The 21,017-nt window shown below is 42.6% G+C and overlaps 1 protein-coding gene across 1 annotated transcript in view; it reads right to left on the bottom strand.

The window, feature by feature from the left end:
- LOC139912426 (copine-9-like) overlaps positions 1–21,017 on the bottom strand; it is a 110,808-nt gene that overhangs the window by 32,565 nt on the left and 57,226 nt on the right. The window contains exons 8-12 of the mRNA XM_071900211.2: positions 7,291–7,354; positions 5,655–5,758; positions 4,344–4,448; positions 2,334–2,375; positions 147–222 (exon numbers count right to left, since the gene is read on the bottom strand). Coding sequence (XP_071756312.1) covers positions 147–222; positions 2,334–2,375; positions 4,344–4,448; positions 5,655–5,758; positions 7,291–7,354 — 391 coding nt within the window. The remainder of the gene's footprint in view (positions 1–146; positions 223–2,333; positions 2,376–4,343; positions 4,449–5,654; positions 5,759–7,290; positions 7,355–21,017) is intronic.

The raw sequence follows: 21,017 nt of genomic DNA, 5'->3' as shown, positions 1-21,017 counted from the left end.
TGAAGGAAATATTGATGTTGTTGCGAGTTCCCAAAACATTGCTGAATTTTTGATATCCTTTATACATTAAAGAAAAGAAAGTTTTGGAGAAAATCTTTTCTTTTTCACTGATTGAAGTTGTTCTATTCTTTCTTTTTTTTTTTTACCTCGTAGACATTGAACTGGCTCTGGCCTCTGGACAGCTCTCTGTAGCTGGTGGTGAACTCTCCAATGAAGTCATGACTGGAAGAGAGAGAGATCGATCGAGATAGACAGAGAAAGAAAGAAAGAAAGAGAGAGAGAGAGAGAGATACATCTGCAACATTTAATACTTGTCCTTTATATCAGTTTGAGTTCTATTCTCAGCAGTGTTGGGTGCGTTAATTAGTAGTGCCCAACAGTAATATTATTACTTTGAAAAGTTGTCTCTCTCTGGGTGGAAGTATTTCCTCTACTTTGATTTTATCCAGTAAAAAGTCAACAGGAACATCATCAACACACAGGAGAGGAAACTAACTGATCCTGAATTTAGAAGGAAGAAAGGATGCAACAGGGATTTGATGGAAAAGTAATATAAGTAGTACTGTAACAAATTACTGCTCCCAGGGAATAATAACTAAAGTAATAACATAACATTACTTCTGGAAGGAGTAGTACGTTACTTTTTTGAGCGATGAAACCAACACTGAGTCTCAGGGGGCTTTAGTCCGAATCCGGGTACGGTTCATGTCAAAAGTTGGTCATGTGCAAGCACCTGCGAACGCAGTCCATACTCATTCAGGAAATCAAAACAACGAGCGCATGCGCTTCTGCTGCAACGTAATGGAAAATAAATCTGTAAAGTCTGGCCAATAGCGCGGCTGTAGAGATGAGCTGACCTAACAGACGTCCGTGAATGATGCTCTGCAGGTACAGCAACAAACCGTTAATATAGAACCTCCTTGCAACAAACAGGCCGATATCTACTGCCAGTCTCAGAAACCTCATGCGAGCAGCTCACCTTCTGCGCATCTGCAGCATGACTGTATGTGAGGCACACAGGTGCAAGTGTTGCTCGCTGTTGTAGTGACACCAAATAAAATCATGCAAAGAACACAAGACCCACATTGTTCTCCATTTGTGGCACTTTCACAAATAAAGTGACAGACTTGCGTTGATGACAAATGTTTTACGCAAACGTACCGCACTTCGGCAGAATTGTAACACTGTGAAACCAGACCAGAACTTGACCAGAACTTGGGATCGGACTCAAGCAAACGTACCACAAACGTAAGTGTGAAAACGACCTCAGTTTCACAGCTTTGTGTGGACCAGCAGGTCAATGACGCAGGAACAGACCTTCATACTTCGTCCCTTTACAGTAACAGCAGCGGTTCCAATCCCACACTTAGAATAAAGTATACCATGCCTCCCTCTGAATGAGAAACCGTTTTCTGCCCAGGACCTAATTTTGAATACATTTTGAGTCTCACTCAGCGTCAAGATTACTAAAACACACACCTGTCATGTGGGTACCCACCAGAAAAAGGTCTGTGACCTATTTCAAGTCTAAAATGGCGGATTTACTCCCATTTGTCCAATCTATAAATTTGGGTCCTGACTCTTAACTCTAAATCTCATCCTCTTGAGAGGATCCTTCAAAAACAGGAGGGCATATTCCATGAGTTTAAACACGTAATTATTTCATCTAAAGCTGAAAATCCCTTCCGGCATCATCAAACGAGTAAATATCAACTCCCTGTACGCCCTAAGATCATCTCGGCATCTCAATATATCATCACCTGAAGCACTGCGTGACACCGCCGCTGCCAGTGTAATGCTGGTATTTAGAGGGGAATCCTCCAGGGGCAAAGAGCGAGTTTACTGCCCAACGGGGAAGGAGAGAGGATGAAATAATAGAGAGAGGCGGAGAGATGGGCAGGAAAAGGAAGACAGGGGTGATGTAGGTGAAGAGAGAGATAGGAAGCGTGAAAGTGAGGTATAGATAAGGGACATATTGATGGAGAAAGGGGAATGAGGCAGGGGAGATAGAGTAACAGCACTAGTAAAAAGAAGAAAAAGAGAGCGATGCCGATGCTCTAGAAATATAGCCAGTCAACACTCATAAACCATGTCCTCTTGCCGTCTTAGCAGCAACCTTTCGCCTGGCAGCGGTTTTTCATTTATCATCCAATGTGTGCTGGAGGCCCTCGTCTCTTATAATACCGGCTAACTAATAAGACCAAGAGGACTCCCCTCCTCGGGTCAGAAAGAACAAGGCGTGACATTTGAGGGAGATTCAGTCTGGAGCTGAAAATGAACGAAGCAAAAGAAAGAGAAAGAGAGAGAGAAAGAGAGAGAGAGCTATGGTTTACCTTCCATCTCTGTCCCAATCATAAACGTCCACCTTGACCGTCCTGGAGAGAGGTGAGACAAGACGGACAGAGAGGTGAGGTGAGATTCACAGTGAAGAGAAAGAGTGTGATGGTGAGAGAGAGAAGCAATGAGGAATGAGTTGGACACTAGAGAGGAGAGATGTATTGACAGGGGTAAAGCAAGTCAGTAAGTAAACTTTACTTATAGGCTATAGCACATTTCTAGTCTTCCAAACACAGTGTATTTTAAAATAAACATAAAATAGTTAAAAATGACACCCATAACATAGACACAGCACAACACATGACGTTGGTCAACTTACCCGTTCAGTGATAAGAACATGGACACCAACCATGTGTCCCCAATAGTTCATTGGCCCTGGTGCTCCATGCTAACACTTTAGCATACACTATGTTGAGAGATAGTAGCTCCATGCTAAAACTTTAGCATACACTATGTTGAGAGATAGTAGCTCCATGCTAAAACTTTAGCATACACTATGTTGAGCGATAGTAGGACACTAGCATTATCCAAAGTAAGAAGACTGGCTTTAGTAATAAAATGTTGTCAATGGTGTATTATTAGCTCACTATAGCTATTAAATAAGTAAGTATTTCAGATGAGCAACCATGTATGCAGTGATTTTGATCATCATCCACCACCTTCACTTCATGCAATGCTAGTGGCACTCAACATAGTGTATGCTAAAGTGTTAGCATGGAGCACTGGATCCAATGATCTACTGGAGACACAGGGATGATTTTGGTGTCTATGTTCTCGTCACTTAACAGCATTTTGATCAATATTTTAGTTTGAGGCAAAAAGTGAAAGTTGGTGTGTGTGTGTGTGCACTGTGTGTGTGTGTGTACTTGTATCCTTATGAAGACCAAATGCCTGAACAAGGATATAAAGATGAGGAAAACCCTTCAAAGTGAGAACATTTTGCTGGTCCTCACTTCTACAAGGGGCTAGTTAGGGTCAGGACTTGGGTTTAGGGTTAAGAATAGAATTAGACTTAGGTTAGGATAAGGGTTAAGGTTAGGGGTCAGGGGTCAATGTAGTCAATGGAAGGTCCTAACAAGTATAGTACATACATTTGTGTGTGTGTTTGTGCATTGCCTCCATGTTGGTCCCAATAACACCAGCACTGGCCTGAGACTGGAAGCACGGCCGACTGCTGGCATTATTCTGACCACCACAGAGCAGGAGTGCAGTCTCTTCTTCACACACTTTCTGCTAATATGTCATATTGTCATAAACAAATTGCTCTCGCTGTGGCAGTAGACTGATAAACAACACCTCTTGTTTCATCATGAATAGCTGGTGTTGACAAGCCTAGGCCTAGAACATCAGAATGTAACCCTAACCCATGACATAAAACTGAGCCAAAACATTGTTTGTCTGATGGAATACTAGGACTAGAGACGTGAACAAGATAAAAAAAAAAGTGTTTGATTGCTGCACTGATACTCTTGTTGTTGTTGTTGTTGTTGTTGTTGGCAGATACTGACATCCTGTCATGATCAACATCAAGACCAAATATGACTGCTATGTAACGTGACACATTCAGCAAGTTTTTCTATAAGCACCTTTGTAGGAAGTTTGACAGTTTTGTTCTTGTCATGGGACACTGAAACCCTCCATTGAAACCCAGAATAATACTACTAATACTACTAAAATAATAAAACATATTCATGGATACTTGTATGGAATCTGATCAACATATTTCATTAGAATCAATTCAGATAAAGGTCTTGCCATAGACAACCACTGTAGTATTGATCAATTCTACAATAAATATGTAATCAATCAAACTGCATCATATCAGAGGAGAATGACACTGACTGGATCAGATCTGATTTGTAATAAAATGCCAATTATCAGCTGGGTCTTAACCCTAATATCCACATATAAGTGTAAAACATCATCTAGACTTTACTGACACACAGTCTCAGACCATAACCTTTGACCTTTGACCTCTGACCTCTGACCCCTGCGCTGTCCCTCACCTGTCGTAGTCTCCGTTGCAGAGCGCTCGGACAGGGATGGTGAACGGCTGCCAAACCGGGTTCAGGTTGTTCTTGATCACCTCGGTCTTATGGCAGATGGTGAACCTGCGAACACAGACAGGCAGCTCAACACAAACAGGATCCATCTGGAAAAATGAATGTTATTTTTCATTTATCCTTCATGCAGTCGGGTAGTCTCGCTGAGATCGAGATGTGTTTTTCAACAGACCTGAGAACAGAAATTCAGTACAACTCAACATTCCAGCGACAGAGATTATAAATAGCATTCGCAGAAAATGTGAGATATTGCTTTAAAATTATTGAGGGGGACAAAGAATTCTAGTTTCAAAGTGCTTTGCAGTCTTTTTGAATTATAAGGTGTGTGCTAACTCTCGGAGGTAACCGCTGTCAATCCCCCAAACAACAGCCAATCAGCAGTCTCCAGGGGAGGGCTGACCTCCAGCTTACTGCCAACTTCAGTCAAAGAGCAGTATGTGATTCCTTTTGATGTGTTTTACCTTTTCAAACCATCCTGATTTCACATTCATCCATATCGTTCATCTCTTGTGATTGAATAAATATGAAAAGCTTTAAAGTCCATCCACTCTCCGGTGTTTTAATCGGCACTCCCACCAGGACAGCAAGATCCATACAATCCACATACCACAAAGTTGCCCATGTTTTATAAGGTGCATAGACTCCGAAACCAGTCTAGCAGTCCTGTGATCTGGTGGCATAATTACTGGATTTCAAACACAGTAGAGATGTGAGGAACAGGGTTAGCTGTGGAATAGGTTGCATGTGTGATCCCCAGTTCCAGCAGTGCTTAATACTGCTAAAATGCCTCAGAGTAAAGTCAGCTAACCCTTTTATATGGGTCTACCATTTTGCTTCAAGGATGGGTATTCAAATCTAACTACATACAGTGATACAGACAGTTTCTTGCACTATATCAACTTGGTTAAATCTGTCCTTGACAATCTGACACTATAGACACAGCAGATCGAAAGAGTCAAAAGAACATTTGAAACAGTAATGTCTGTAATATTCAGTTGTAAGTACAGATTAGACCTTTCTCCTCATGTCTCAATGGCAGGAAAATCTATTAGTCTTCCTCCTTACTGAAAGCTTTCAAACTCCTCATGGAACTGGATCCAACAGAGAATTCGGCTGGCATGTTTTCAGTGGCTGTCAGTAACAAGAACAGTGTTATGACAGTGGACTGACACACTTGACTTGCCTGAAGGACTAACAGATGGACTGTGCTGTAGAGGATTCTCACATGCCACACACACACACACACACACTTACGTCCCATCCTCGTTGCTCCGGTAGAAGACCAAGAAGGGGTCGGACTTTCCGAAGAAATCCTTTTTGTCCAGCTTGTTGGCACACAACTGCATGGTGGCTATATCCTGGGAGAACAACACACATTTGCTTTCATATTTTCCATTTGTTATATTTTATTTTAGCTTAGTTTACATGTTATTTTGCATTAACAAGTATAGATTCTTTCCCATGAAGGCATTACAATCACCGGTGTAAAACAAAGTTACACTTTTACAAAAGCGTTAATTCGTTTTTTCCCTTGACTGACCCAATCTTCATGTAACTTACATCAGTTTGATACTGCTTACTGTAATGTATAGTATGAATTTATGTCATAAAGATTTATGTCAGACTCAAAATGTGGATAAACTGAACCCCATTACTAGGCTTGGCCGATATTCGATATTATCGAATATAGTGATATTTTGTGAATATCGCGGTATTTCCCGCGATATTGAATATCCCACCATGTGTTGCTTACATACTATTGTACAAGCTTTTAAACTTAAAAACCTATAATCTACTAGTGGTTGGATAGTAAAAAAAATTCATAAATATAATAAAAAAATCACATATATCATATATATCGCGATATCTTGGCGGGAGAGTATCGCAATATTACATTTTGGATATCGCCCAAGCCTGCCCACTACATGCTTGGATTTCTATCTGTGTCATTGCATGTTTGTGTAACCAAGAAGTGGATCGCATGAAAATTCATAGCTATGGTTTGAAGATTCATTGTTAAAATAATATAACTTTTTCTTCCTTTTATGAATTAGATACAGCTCAACCAAGAACAGCGATGATTCGTAGAAAATGATTGTGCTGTAAACAGTGCTCACCCAGACTGACCTGAATTTGACTTTAGCTTCAGCACTGTGGTTAAATGTTAAATGGGAATGTAAGCTTTGAGTTACAAACAATGAACACCTCCAGGACTCTTTGGAGTCCCGACATTTCACTGCTCCACAGTTTAGCCTCCGGTGTGACGTTCCTAACCTTCCTCCCATCCATATGTATGATTTACTCATTTCATTTCCTTGATCCTATGTATACATTATAGCTCCTTCATTATTCAAATCGTTCTTCCAGGAGAATCTGTGTGTGTGTGTGTGTGTGTGTGTGTGTGTGTGTGTGTGGACAGGCGGATGTGATTGCATAACTGTTGCAGTGTATGTGTTTGTGCACGGTGTTTGCATGCGTGTGTTTTCTCTCTTTGATTGGGAGTGTCTAATTATTTACCCACCGTGGCAAGAAAAGCGGACTATAAAAGGCCGGATAAATAATTCATGAGCAGTTGTCGACGTTACTTTGAAAAAATGGTAAAAAATAATTTCACTTTCCTCCCCACTTGCAGCAGATGACAAAATGAGAAGATGAGCAACACTTCTTCATTCTGAAACACCAGTGGAAGTTAGGCGGGTCGCAGGTCATTTGAATTCAGCTCGCAAAGTTAAAAAAAGGCACTGGAGAACGTGACTGTCATGACTTTAGACTGGAGTGTTTGACTTTCTGACCTGTGTGTGAGTGTGTGTGTGTGTGTGTGTGTGTGTGTGTGTGTGTGTGTCTGGAGGCCAGGAGAAACAATGTGTACTGAGTATGATATGATACTAACCCGGCAGTTACTGAGCTCCTCGGCTGTGAAGAGGATGCTTCCACACTTCTTCCCAGGAATCCCACTGGAGAGAGAGAGAGAGAGAAAGAGAGAGAGAAAGGTTGAGGACTAAAAAAAGCAAACACCAACGACAGAAAGAGGGAGGGAGCCAAACAAGATCTGAGCGAGTCATGAGTGGATGTATGTGCTACAGTCCTGTGATTAGCCGTGACAGTGATGTGTGCTGTGAAGGACCCATGTGAAGTCCATGCTCTGCTTTCTTACTTTCTTTCCACCTACAGCAACTCAAACTGCAGCAACAGAGAACCCAAGGAAAAAGACAAAGTCACAGTGTTGGACACACTGATTGAGTGACAGGTGATCTCTGGGAAGTGCAGTGCAGAAACACCACAGCTATGAGCGCTGAGCACCAAAGATGGAGACTAAAAGAAAAAACATGACAGCAACAAAACAAGTATTTTGAGGATTGCCACTTTAATATTAAAAACACAGAGAAAATTGTTAACAGTGAAATGTTAACTAACTTCTGTGTTTATTTCTAATGCTGATGAGCCTAATGTAGTAGTTGTAAGATGTACAATGTTTTTAAATCAAATTCAAATTTGTTTACATGATAGCCTTCATAAATGTACTTTTCTCCTGTTCAGCTGGTTTATTGTCATCAACTGCAATTTGTTCACGGTTGTCACGTTTTGTTGTTGTTTATGTTTATTTGTTGACAGGAACAATGCACATTAACCAACATCAACTAAAATTTTTAAGAATATTAGACAATAATGTTTATTAATGTTACATTCTATTTTTTATATTTTCTGTATTTGCTATTGGAATCAATATGTATATGTTATTTATTATAGATATTGTTATTAATATAACTGTGTATTGTTGCAATAGAACAATGCAATGCAATAGAACAGTATAGTTTATTGATTTGTATATTATTTATTTTGATTAGCCTTATATCCTTAATTAATATCCTGGCATTGCCATTACTGTATGTTGACTGCATGGTATTTGATGTGCTCTCTCTCAATGTGGACTGAACCACACACACACACACACACACACACACAAGATAGAGATCTTGAGGCTATCTTTTGCCGCAGATCATATTATCACTAGCTGTCCATCTGCTGATCTCATTGCAGCCCCTCACTTTTCATTCTGGTGACTAATCATAGCACCAGTGACAGAGGTGCTGACCCCAGACCAGATTCTCAGCAGACACAATTAGCAGCCATGGGAGGAGACAGATGGGGGTGGAGAGGAAGAGGATTTCTCATCTCCTACACACAAGGACACATCGCCAATCCCTCTGCTGCTGATCTAAATTCAATTCCCACATACTAATTTCTCTCAAGGGGAGATTGGACTTTTCATCCGGTGATGAATTACGGCACAATCTCTGTAATTGTATTGAAATTGGATCTGGATTGGAAACTGTGGGCTGAAATCATTCACGTCTTCAGAAGGGGGAATCCCCAGTTAAAGCGGGAGGCTTGGTACTTTCTGTTCTGCTGTTTCTTTGGGAATCACTAGGTGTTAGACATGAAGAGAACAATTTTCTCACCAATTTCCAAGCTCCTATAGCCATGACCTGCACAAATGTCCTATGTGTCTATGGTCTTATGACCATTAGTTGGTACATTCGAATATCATACGTGTTGTTTCTAACATGTATAACCCTGCGTTCAGGCGATATCGGGTTGTACTTTTCTCAGAGTCGGGAATATGTCACAATACGTTCACGTGCTTTGTGGTTGGAAAATCGGAGAACGTTTCCTCAACTGTTTACACACACTGCCAGCCTTCTAGGCTAACGTTAGCAATCGAGCTAGCGATAGCCTAGCTAGCAAGCAATCTTCAGCTTTTGCAGGGGATCATGAATGTAAATACCATAGGAAATTGAATGCCATAGCACTATAGTTATCAAGGAATATATCCATGTCTTTTAAATTTGTACCTGTAGTTCATTTTCGGCTTTATTGTATGAAATTTCTTACGTTCATGTACGACTCTGTTCAGCCATGTTGGAAAGAGCGATTACATCAAAACTCGGCCAATTTGTGCTACATCTGCAATCCCGACTTCTCCATACATTTCATCCATTTCTCTAAACATATTTCTTCACTCCGACTACTTCCAAAAATGGAAAAAGCAACAAATTTGCATTTTATTTTTTGTGACATTCAAAACGTTTGCTCAAAATTTGCTTGACAGTTGGAAGGAAACATACTGTAGCTAGTAATCAGTATCATCTTAAATCTCTTCTTAAGACTTTTAGAGACCAGCTGCAAATGCAAACGTTTCACTTCCTGTATTCTTTTTTTATCTATGAATTCCTTTGGACCCCTTGCGTTGTTTATTTTTACCCCTTTTGTTCTATTCCTCCTGATTTTTCTTTTTTTTATGTAAAGCACTTTGTGAACTCTGTTTTTAGATAAGCGCTATATAAATCAAGTGTATAAATATCATTACCATCATTAGTGCATTGCATGGAGCTACGCAGGGCCAAACACTAACACTATCTCTTCGTGGTCTTGACTGCCATGTAGCCGTGTGCAAGGGGATTATAGGCTGAGAGAAAATGAGTTCATTATTGAAAGTTTTCATGAGGAGTAAAAAAAAAACATGGAAAAAGTTGAGGAACCTTTATCATCTGCTTGACGATTCCCTTTGGCTAAGAATCACGTTCCGCCTCGCAACAAGACGCCGCGATTCGTTCCATCCACTTGACGGCGCGCTGCGAGCGGGTGGACTGATGCTGCGCTGTGATTAAAATGCTGGCCGAGATTCAAGGATGCCGTCGTAAACATCCGTGACACATACACAGACACAAGCGCACACACATACACAATCCATTATGCTAGAGGCAGTCTGAGGAGGTAACCACCGATGACAATATTCCACACACACACACACACACATTTCGGGGTGACAGCCTCCTTGAAAAGCTGTTTCCAGTGCCCTTGAACCATGGTTCAGCGTCACAGTCAGTCCAGCCATTGTTTCTGCCTCCTTACACCACTGTGACAGCACCATGACTTCACACACACACACACACACACACACTGGCGCACGCATACACACAAACACGTGGTTGCACGTTCCTTCAGGCAGGTAAAAGCTGAAACCCCGTCACTTAAAATGAGAATTAATTCCCGCCCTTCCATTTTCCTCTCTTCCTCCTCCTCCTTGTGTTTTTTTTTTTTGCTAATCAATCTCTCCACCCCTCCAGTCTTTAATGAAGAATGCTAATGTTGATGTATGGGCATCCTTCAGGCAGCGATCGCTCTTATAATGACTTTTTGCGTGGTCACGTGGAGTGGCAGGGGATACCTGCGGCACACACACACACACACACACACACACACACACACACATATTTGTATTGCTACACATGTGAGGACCTTCAATTTACTACATTCATTCCCTAACACCTAGCCTCAATGCTCTCCACTACATGCCTAACTTTCACCCTTACCCTAACCCAAACCTAATCCCAATTCTAACCTTAACTCTAAACCCAAGTCCTGACCCTAAATTAGCTCCTTAAAGAAGTGAAGAAAATGCCCTCACTTCGCATTCTGAAGGCCTAAAACTCAAACTGATTCTCACAAAGATAGCAAACTATGTATACACACACACACACACACACAAAGTCACCGGTTGTCACAGAGGGTTCTATTCACACTCCTCCAACACTGCGACTAAAAGCTCGGCGGTGGTACAACAACTCGACTGGAGCAAAAGCACAGCGGGATGGAAGGAATCGATACAGCAAGGATGAAGTAAATAACTGAAAGATGGAAGACATCAAAGAAAAGTGTGTGTGTGTGTGTGTGTGTGTGTCGAGCGCCTAAGCAGGAGTTTTCCCACACATACCTCGTCCTCCTCCCACATCTTCCACTGCCTGCTGAGGGTCCCCTCTCCCACACGTTATACAAGCTCACACACACACACACACACACACACACACACACGCACAAAGCTACACAAATGTAAACAGACACAAAGATACAGAAAAACTACAGACTAAAATCCCCAAACTCTCTCCTTTTGTGTTATGATTTTTTTTGAGTGCATTTCACCTGTTATACATACTTTATCATACCAGCTTACTTACTTACTTAATACTTTGGCATGCATAAATATAACCCCCCATTAATCACACACACACACACACACACACACACACACACACACCCCCTTCCTCATACACACATCGAAGATCACCTATCACAACCAATGGAAGCAATCCAGGCGCTACTTGATTCATGTGGAAATAGCGCACGCAGATTAATTTCCATGCATTTATTTATAGTTTTGATGGGGATCCCCTGCATCGCACACCACTTAGTCAGGAGGGCTGCGGCTTGCGGCCCACATTCGCTGCCGAGAGCCCCGGTTAATCATGTTGTGCGAGAGCAGGATTCGCTCTCCTCCACTGGATGTCCTTACATGGCCACAGAGAGGTTATACAATATGTATGTCATCCTGAGAATCTCAGGTTTACGTAACTCGGCATAATTCCCCCTGCCATGTTTCCATATAGAATGAGGTGCAGAAGGCACCTCATTCTATGAGGTGCTGCAGGAGAACGCCCCAGTCACATAGGACTGATATTATCTGGGGTATAGTGATTTGCAATCATTTCAGAGATTGTCAGTGATTGTAATCCCATGCAAGATGGCCATTTCTGTGATTTGTAAAGTCAAAATTCCATTGCGAATTGCATACCATATTTGGGTATTTTTTTCAAAACTTCAGACATCGCTTTTGACATGCAATTTCAAACGTCAGAAACTGTGAAAAGAGAGAAATGGGGACGGCTCGCTCAAGCCTCCTTGTACTGCGATATAGACAGCATGGAATAAGGAGAGAGAGATCATTAACAATGGTCATCCAATATTCATGAGCCAAGATTAAACAAGCCTTCAAACGATATCAATAAAATATCTCACCCAATTGCCAAGTAACTTCAGAGTTTCATCTAACTGACTGAACTGCAACTTGGAATTTAAGACTTTTTCTAGCGGAGTAAAGGGTGCTGTCTTATTCTTAAAAATGCTAATCAAATTGCAGCCACAGCAAGAAAGGCTTTTTAGCTTCTGCACCATAAAGACTGTCTGGCCATTCATTTTTTTTCCCTTTTGACTCCACTGATCACATTTTTAGTCACTGTGGTATCTAAAGATAGTGACTCATGTTGTTGCTTTATTTTCTGCACATCCTGACAGCTAGAAGAAAACCAACTAAAATAATTACATCTCTGACGTTCACATTTTGGTTTGAAGCGCTAACTTTGTTGTATTATATAATAGAGTCTATTATTTATTGCTACTCCTTTCCAATTTATTGCTACTCCTTTCCATTTGCCCTTGTTTTAATTTGTATGTTTTCAATTTGTATTTCTTTTAATATCAAGCATTTTATTTTTATTTTTTAATGTAAAGCACTTTGAACTGCATCGTTTGTATGAAAAGTGCTCTATAAATAAAGTTTATTATTATTATTATTATTATTGATTAGATGCTAATTGAATGCATCGCAAGGGGGTTGAGATTTGTTTTAATCATTTTCTTTAACCTACATTTTAACCAGAAGAGTCTCTTTTTCAAGGGAAAACTGGTCAGGACAGCAGCATCAAAATAAACATAAAAGTTGAAGACCACCAACATACAACAGTGTATAAAATATGCAGTCAAATGCATGTTTTTGCCCATTGACTAACTACACTACCATAACTTTTTTTAAAGCAAGAGGAAGACACATCCACATCATCCTTTTCACGATGTCCATGTTTGCTTATCGTTTGTCTCCTGGGTTTGATTTGCCGACCAAATAGCGCGTAAATGCGATGCCGACTTTGAAGTCCTGGATGTCGGCACTTCCCACCGGCATGTGAATGCACCAGAAGACGCGCAGACTTTTCAAATCAATGCGTGCCACATAATAATAAAATAACTTTGACAAAAATAAACCCGGGCGGTATGTTCACTGTGATGGATTACCCATCTCAAGCAAGTTTGAAGTCTCTGCAAGGCCATTTTCACACCGTACTGAAATGAATGGAAGCCAATGGCTGCCTGGAAGGAAGGAAAAACACATTCAAACATCTAGACAAGCATGGTATGCTTTGGAAAATGGTTGGTGGTAATGTCAAGTGTATGTGAATTGCAGTAAATGGGACAACAACAATTCCAGAGAACATAAAGAATGTTTCCATCAAGTTTCTTAGAGATATAAGAGCACAATTAGTAAAGATGCACTTCTAAGTTTGTGGCAGCTAAAAGAAAGAATGTATTACTTTTTCATTTTACAGTGTGATTCCCACCTTCAGAGAAAACGGAGCGCTCTCTTCTCAGCTCGTCAATTAAGGCTGCGGTGATGACCTCCAGCGGTTTGCCCCACATAGGCCACACTTCATTTTCAGTCAAAAGAGAGAGAGATGTCCTCCCTGGTCAGCGCGACGGTGACCCCAGCTTCACCGCGGACGAATTGTTGCCATGGCGATATGTAATCGGTAATAATAATAGTGGGATTTCCAGAGAATTCCACAGAGGCTGAAGCTCCGCCGGGGGGATATATATAGAGCAGGTGTAATATAAGCCTGCTATACCTGCCTGCTGTGTGTCATGAGATGCTACTGTTGAGGTGTCTCTACAGCGGAGGGCCTAAGCTTGTTAGGCTTGCTTCATATTGAATCCTGCAGATGAAAAACCATCTATATCCGTTTGGTATGCTTCTGGGCAAAAGGGCCGCTGGCATGAAAGTAAAACTCGCAACTGGAACTTGTTGAAGTTATTTCAGAGTATGTTGAAGTTTTTGAGTACGTTCTGATTTGTTTTGGCTACATTTGATGCAATGAAACAGTAGAACGATGATACAGAATCTACCGCACACCCACACATCGTTTTGATAGGGGGTTTCAGCCTGCAATTGTGTACGTTTGTATCATCTTGAATATTTGACTATTACCTGTATTATATTTGTTGGATTGTACAATATATTTTTGATAATAAAAATATACAAAAAAACATCCGACATCCTGGGTTCGAATCCCCCCCCCCCATACACCAAAAAGTGTATTGTTGGCATGGAATGTTATAATGGTCAGAGAAACAGCCACCAATCCAACAATATGCTCTCACCAAGCTGCAAGACAAGCTGTCACCACATCGACAGCCTGCTTGGCTTCCATGAAGTTTGCAAACTGTCACGATCAGATACCACTTGTCACTCTCCAAGCATGCATTCATTATTAGAATGATAGCAGATAACAGGGTTCCCAGGGAAACAGGCTGAGTTTGCGCACACATGAACGAACCCTCCAGAGGCTCCACTGAACTGGGTTGCCAAGTTTTAGGCTTCAATCTTAAATGAACAGGAGTGATTACCATGCTAGACGGTCCCCTCAATAGCTGCCAGTCATCTGAGCCTTTCCGCAGCTCGTCCATGTACTTTGAACCTCGGCTGTTTGCCGGGCTTGCGGTAGCCTCGGGGCTCTGAGGGCAGAAAGGTGTTGGGGAGCTGCAGGACGGAGCTTTCTCTTTTGTCTCTGAACTCTCCATCATTCCCTAATTCTTCCTGATGTCGCTTTCCATTTTCTCGAACCCTATGATGAGACGGTATACACACTCGGAGGAGGGGGGGGGTTGGGTGGCTTGGTTGCAGTCAAAAGCTGCCGTTTCCAATTCTGCCCCAATTCTCTGCTGCTCACCTACTGTACTGTTATGGAAATATGGACATGGAAGAGGAAAGGCAAGAATAACTTGGTGTGTGTGTGTGTGTGTGTGTGTGTGTGTGTGTGTGTGTGTCTGCATATAACACCTGCATGTAACATGTGTGTGTTTGTTGGCAGACATGTAATTACGTGTGTGCTTGTGTTGGGATGTGCGTGAAAGTATGTGTGCGAAAGAATCCTGTTTGTTTTGCGCAAGCATGCAAGTGTATGCAGCTAGGTGTGTAACACAATCACGTGTGTGTGTCTGTCTGTGTGCGTGTCCATTCCCGACAATGTGTGAGGTTTTCCCTTTCTCAAAGTGGTTCTCCCCATGGGGCATTCTGCATGGGGAGACCGATGTTCATTTTGATTACAAGCGAGGGAATGGGGGGTTGGGGGGGGGGGGGGGGGGGGGTGGTACCCGTAGTGTGTGTGACAAGGTTGGCCTCTGCTGTCCCTCCCCTCCCACCCTCAATCCCTCTCTCTCCTGTCACCCACTGATGGGGATGACAGGGCGACTGACAGCAGGAGCAGCTCATTCAATTACCCAGCACTCTGATGAAAAGCTTTCATGTTCTCCAGAGAGAGGCGAGGATGGAGGGAGGAGAGGGAAGCGGTCTGGGGCTGGGAATAGGTAGAGTGGCTGTGGGAGGGCGAGTCAGGTTGACGATAAGTGGAAGGAATAGAAAAGGAAATAAAAAAAAAATAGGGAAAGAGTCAGGGAGTGTGTGAGAGAGAGACTGAGAGTGAGAGAGTGTTCACACCAAGCATGTTTGGAGTGTTTAGTTGTGTGCCGGAGTGTTTACGCCTCAAGTTTGGTTTGTTTGGCCAGGTGAGAACAATGCCGTTCCAACTTGGTTGGCGCCGAATAACTGCACCAAGATGCTCCTCATGCTTGGAAAGCCTAGCATAACAAAATGAAACGGGCAGAGGGCAAACCGCAGTCTGGACTGATGCTAATGTTTTGATATTTCATTGTGTGCTCTTAAACCTGCAATAAACGATATCAGACCTTATAACCAATCCTGAAACTAACGAGACATAATGATATAAACCAATATCCACACAGCAGCCAGCTGTGTTGCTGTCTTCACCTCTTTTCTAAAGCTTGTTGTCAAATTCCGCTCCTCCTGGTCCATAGCTTTTCATTTTTTTAAAAACTAGCTCATCTCCTCCCTTGCTGTTTCAAAGCAGCGCTCTCCCCCTCCCATTCCTGAAAAAAAATTCTCGCCATGGTGGAATCCATGAAGCGAATGAGTAAACTTGTTCAACTAGTAAACTTGCTACCTGCCTCTTCACTTGTCATATGGGACATGTAACCTTCAGCAGGAGAAAGATCTGGCAAAGTGAGACTGTTAACCGGCGACACTTCTCAGCAGTTACGTTTAGCTTAGCTATTAGCATTTATCCTTCCATTTGTCCTTCTAGGCCTCCGTAGTGCAGCAGCTTTGCTGTGCTTTATTTACAAATGTGTTGCGATTTCTGTTGCCCTCTGGTGGTCGGAAAAATCGCTTATTGCAGCTTTAAAGGTACCATGTGTAATTTCTGGCTCAATGCTGTCCTCTATCATTCAGCGACTGAATAACGCTAACCCCATGCCAGCTGAGATTTTATTAACATGCGAGCTGTTTGCTAGCTAGCACCCACGCTAACAAGGCAGCAGTTCTCGCCCTGTACGCCTTCAGTAGTTCAGTTCGAACAGACAAAGAAAAGAGAAACTCAAACTGCATCAACAGAAAATCCAAGCTCCGCCCACACTGTTTGATTGACAGGTGATCTATGGGAAGTGCAGTGCAGAAACACCACAGCAATGAGCATTGAGCACCACAGCTGAAGTCAAAATAAAAAAGCAAAAATCTTGCGGATTACCACTTTAAGTGCACTACTGCCTTAATCGGACTGTTGGCAATAGTCGTATTATTGTTCACTTGTATACACAGCCAGTGGATGGCAACAAGAAGGAGAAAGAAAAAAAAGATGAGAAAAAAGGGATTAGAGGAGGTTTCAGCAGTTCTCTTTCTTCTTTCTTCCACTCCAATTAGAGCCTGTACTTGACAAAGACATCTCTCCCTCCCTTTCTTCCTACCTCCCTCCTTCGTTCCATCGCTCTCCCTGATAATAATCAGCTAAAGAGCAGCCTCCCGCTACCAAACCCAAAAAGATAAGTCTAATTATTCATTTGAGTGTGTGTATGTGTCCGTGTGTGTGTGTGTGTGTGTGTGTGTGTGTGTGGGGAAAGCAGAGCCCCCCGGACAACATTGCCTCTCCTCTTGTCTACCTTATGAATGAATGAATGAAATAATAGCGGAGCATCGCGCTGGAGTTTTCAATTACAGCTCAGTCACTGACTCTGCTTGTCTTGGGGGCCGCTGCTATAAATTCATTATCAGGCTATTTGCAGTTTGGGGAAGTCGGACAGTTCCACGAGCCAAAGCCAGCAAAATGAACGGACCCGGCCCGGCATCTAGAGGAGAGAGAGACCCCAAAATAGCAATGTGATTACCTAAAAAGGACACTGCATGTACAAACAGATTGGAAAGAGAGCGAAGGTGACTGTAGTAGATTGTTATTTTTAATACATAATTCACTGGAAACCGTGTCAGGCGTAACTCAAGGGAGGGAGCTACATCCACAAAGAAGAGAGAGAGAGAGAGAGAGACAATGAGAAAGAATTGCAGATGAGAAGAAGAGGAAGATGTGCCCTTCTCCAGTGTCCGCCTGGAGCAGTTAATGAGAGATAAAACATGTACGTTGGCCTTTTTCAGGAAAAGGAGGCCGATTCATTATGCATGTTTGTTTTGCGTGCCTCGCGCTCTCGCCCTCCTGTGAGATGTGATGAGAAATTTAATAGAGGACGGGAGGAAAGCTTTTAATTGGCAGTGAGGGGCATTGTGGGTAATTCCCTTTTCATTGATATTTAAGTGGATTATCGAAGAGTTTTAGAGCAGAACACGACACTAAGTGAGTAAGTAGGAAGAGAGGAAAAATGCCATTGTTGTCTTGCTGGAAGCGTTCCAGTTTTGCGTTTTGGCCTACATAGAAACAAACATCGACTTTTGTTCCAGGGGAAAAAACACGATAACGGCAAGAGACTTCAAACACTGGCAAAAATAATGTTTTAAATGAAACGAGGTCAGAGTCAGGCACTTGCAGGTGAATTGGGTCGGCGTGTAAAATCGCCCACCGACCTCAAGCCTCTTACAGCACTAGGATCCGCTTTGCCCGGTGATTTAGAATGAAAAAAACAAACAGAAGATGATACTTTTTTGGGAAACCCCAGTCTTGATTTTACCCGACAGAAACTCACCAACCTCTGGCAGTGCGGCATCCATTTTGGTATTTTCTAATACAATATGCATGGTGTCGCCTCCGATCCGAAGTGAGCAGTCTGGACGGAGCAGCAGCTGAGACAGCATCCTATCTAGGTTAGACCCAAAGCCCAGCGAGCAGCTATTAGGTCGCTGTTAATAATAAATGGCCGGCGGGACTGAGGGGGGGGGGGGCATCTAGGAGGGGCTGGGAGGGGGGGGGGGACCACTCGTCATCAGCGATTGGTACAATCCCTGCCGCGCTTATTACCATCATTACACTTGAGGAAACGGCTAATGGCAACTCCCTCGCGTCAAGTGTGAGGTGGAAAAAAAAACACAAGGAGAGAGCGTAATTTTTGTCACGAAGCGGTGAGCTGCTATTAATTGAGAGAATTTGAAGACTCGCCCCGAAGATAACACAATCCGCTCAGCTCTCTCTCAGCTTATTGCATATTTATCTAGGCTATTTTAGCATGGAGTCAATTAAGAGTGTCTCTCTAATGGCAGGAACAGGGCATCTTCATTTCATCTCAGAATTGCATTCTACCTGTTATTTGGATTGATTTACTGATTAATAAATCATGGGCGTATATTGTGTCTGTTAATGGAAGGGTTATGAGAGGTGTCGGCTATTGGCTGGTTGTGGGGAAGCTGAAGTCTCCGGGGGTTGCCCTGACCTCCTTTTCCTGGCACTGTGAGGTAGGGATTGGGGTTGGGTGATAGGAAGAACAGGATTTCCCACTGCTAACCCGGTATGGAGCTGCACTGGATCTCACTCCGACAAGCTTCATGTACTTTATATACTTTATATTTTATATGAAAGGGATAAAAAAACGTAGCAGCATCAATCTGGCGTGGATCATTTGAAAAGCCTGAGCAATTATTTCAGAAAATTACTTTCTTTTTGGATGACTTCATGGCCTATCTGCTTTACCAGAGAGAAACAGGGGGGAAACAAAGGAGAGACAGCACATGTCAAAGGTCACGAGCCGAACCCCAAAACCACAGCATGTTGAGCAGGATGGCAGAATCCCCAGCCTGCCAAGACACACTGAAAGTCTTTCTAACTATTGTGTTAGCACTCCTCAGCAGGACTCTGGATTTACAAGAACAACCTCAAAGTGTTACTGTGATTATTTCGGATACTGCGTCTGTTCACATGGATTTCTATCTTCAGGCTGAAGTTGGCAACGCACAATGCGAATGAACAGACCGAAAGGATTGGACATCGCACACGCATCTGGCATTTCTGCACTTTTGCCAGTTGGATTTGTGGGATCACACACTAGACGACCGGTTGGATTTGGGGAACACACACTACCTTAGTTCTTATGCCATGTAACCCCCCATAGCGTGAAGATAAATATAAACCAGTGACAGTATGCTGAAGAATCAGCGCTGAGGACCCGAGGGTCGCTAATGGACGTCAGAAAGCTGCACTCAGAACAGATACTGTTATCTTCACAGCACAGTGGGCAGGTACCGAGGGTAGACCTGTGAGAAAGTAACACATATTCCTGTGTATTCCAGTGATTCAAGAGGTCAAAGTCAAAGTCAAAGTGTTTTATTTATCAAATGCACAGTATAACACAAGGTCATTCTGAACAATGAAATTCTTAGGACAAGGCAGCAACAACTACGTAGTAGGCATAAGAAAAAAAAAAGAAAAAAAAAGGTGGGATCGCTCTCCTCAGACCGAACCGCAAAAAAGAGCTCCTTTTTGAGTTTCCAGTGAATCATAATGGCCACCTGTCTCCGCTGATGACAAGCTATTTCTAGTACGCATATGTTCTTAGTCACAATTAGTCACAGACAAGAAATTATGTTTTGCCCCCGAACATCAACCCTCTGCCAAGAATACAGCTGAGATAAAAGGAGAGAAAAAAGCCACATATGCCTGTGTGATCAGAAAAACACCTTATAATGAAGGGCTTTCCACTTGGCAAGGTATCTTTTGTTCTGAGCTGGGTAAGAGACAGAGAGAGAGAGAGTGAGGGGAGAGAGAGCCTGGGGGGGGGAAAGAGAGATTACGCACTTGGCAAAGCAGACACTTGAAGGTCTTCTAGCATTCTCTTTTTCCCTGCTAAAAAGCCATTCTCATTTCCTTCTTCCATTTCCTTCCTTCTCCCCAAAATTGCCCTCAATTTTGCGGAGAAGGAAATGGAAGACACCTTGCTCTTGCTGCTTTGTTCTTCTCTGATGACCCATCCCTCTTTACTTTTTGGGGGAAAAAACACCTCAACCCCAATCCTACACCCAACACACCCAGATTTCATGTCATGTGTATTTGCTTCTAAGTGCGTAGTGACGCCAAATTCATCTCTTTTATGAGATTCGGTTCTTTGAGTCGCTCTGTAAAAAGAATCGTTCAACTGATTCTTTCGTTCATTTGATTCAGTTGACCATTATGTGCGGGTGAGAGAGGGAAGCCTTCCGGTGAACGATGAACAAGTGTCGAAAGGGTGGGTTGGCTCCGCATGATTCTTGTTCAATCTATATACACTTAAAAGAGTTGTGAAGGATGTAACATCTACTCAGTACCGCTAGAGGGCAGCCCACACTCACGAAAGTGGACAGCAGAGTGTCGCTGCATTCAAGCGTGGTGTCAGATTTATGGTCCGAACGAGTTTTCGGCCAGGGAGCGGCACATGAACACCTTATTATGTTGGATGATCAAGTCGGAGAAATTG

The sequence above is a fragment of the Centroberyx gerrardi genome, chromosome 5 (assembly GCF_048128805.1).
Source record: "Centroberyx gerrardi isolate f3 chromosome 5, fCenGer3.hap1.cur.20231027, whole genome shotgun sequence".
NCBI classification, from domain to species: Eukaryota; Metazoa; Chordata; class Actinopteri; order Beryciformes; family Berycidae; genus Centroberyx; species Centroberyx gerrardi.
This window is presented reverse-complemented; position numbering and strand designations above follow the sequence as displayed.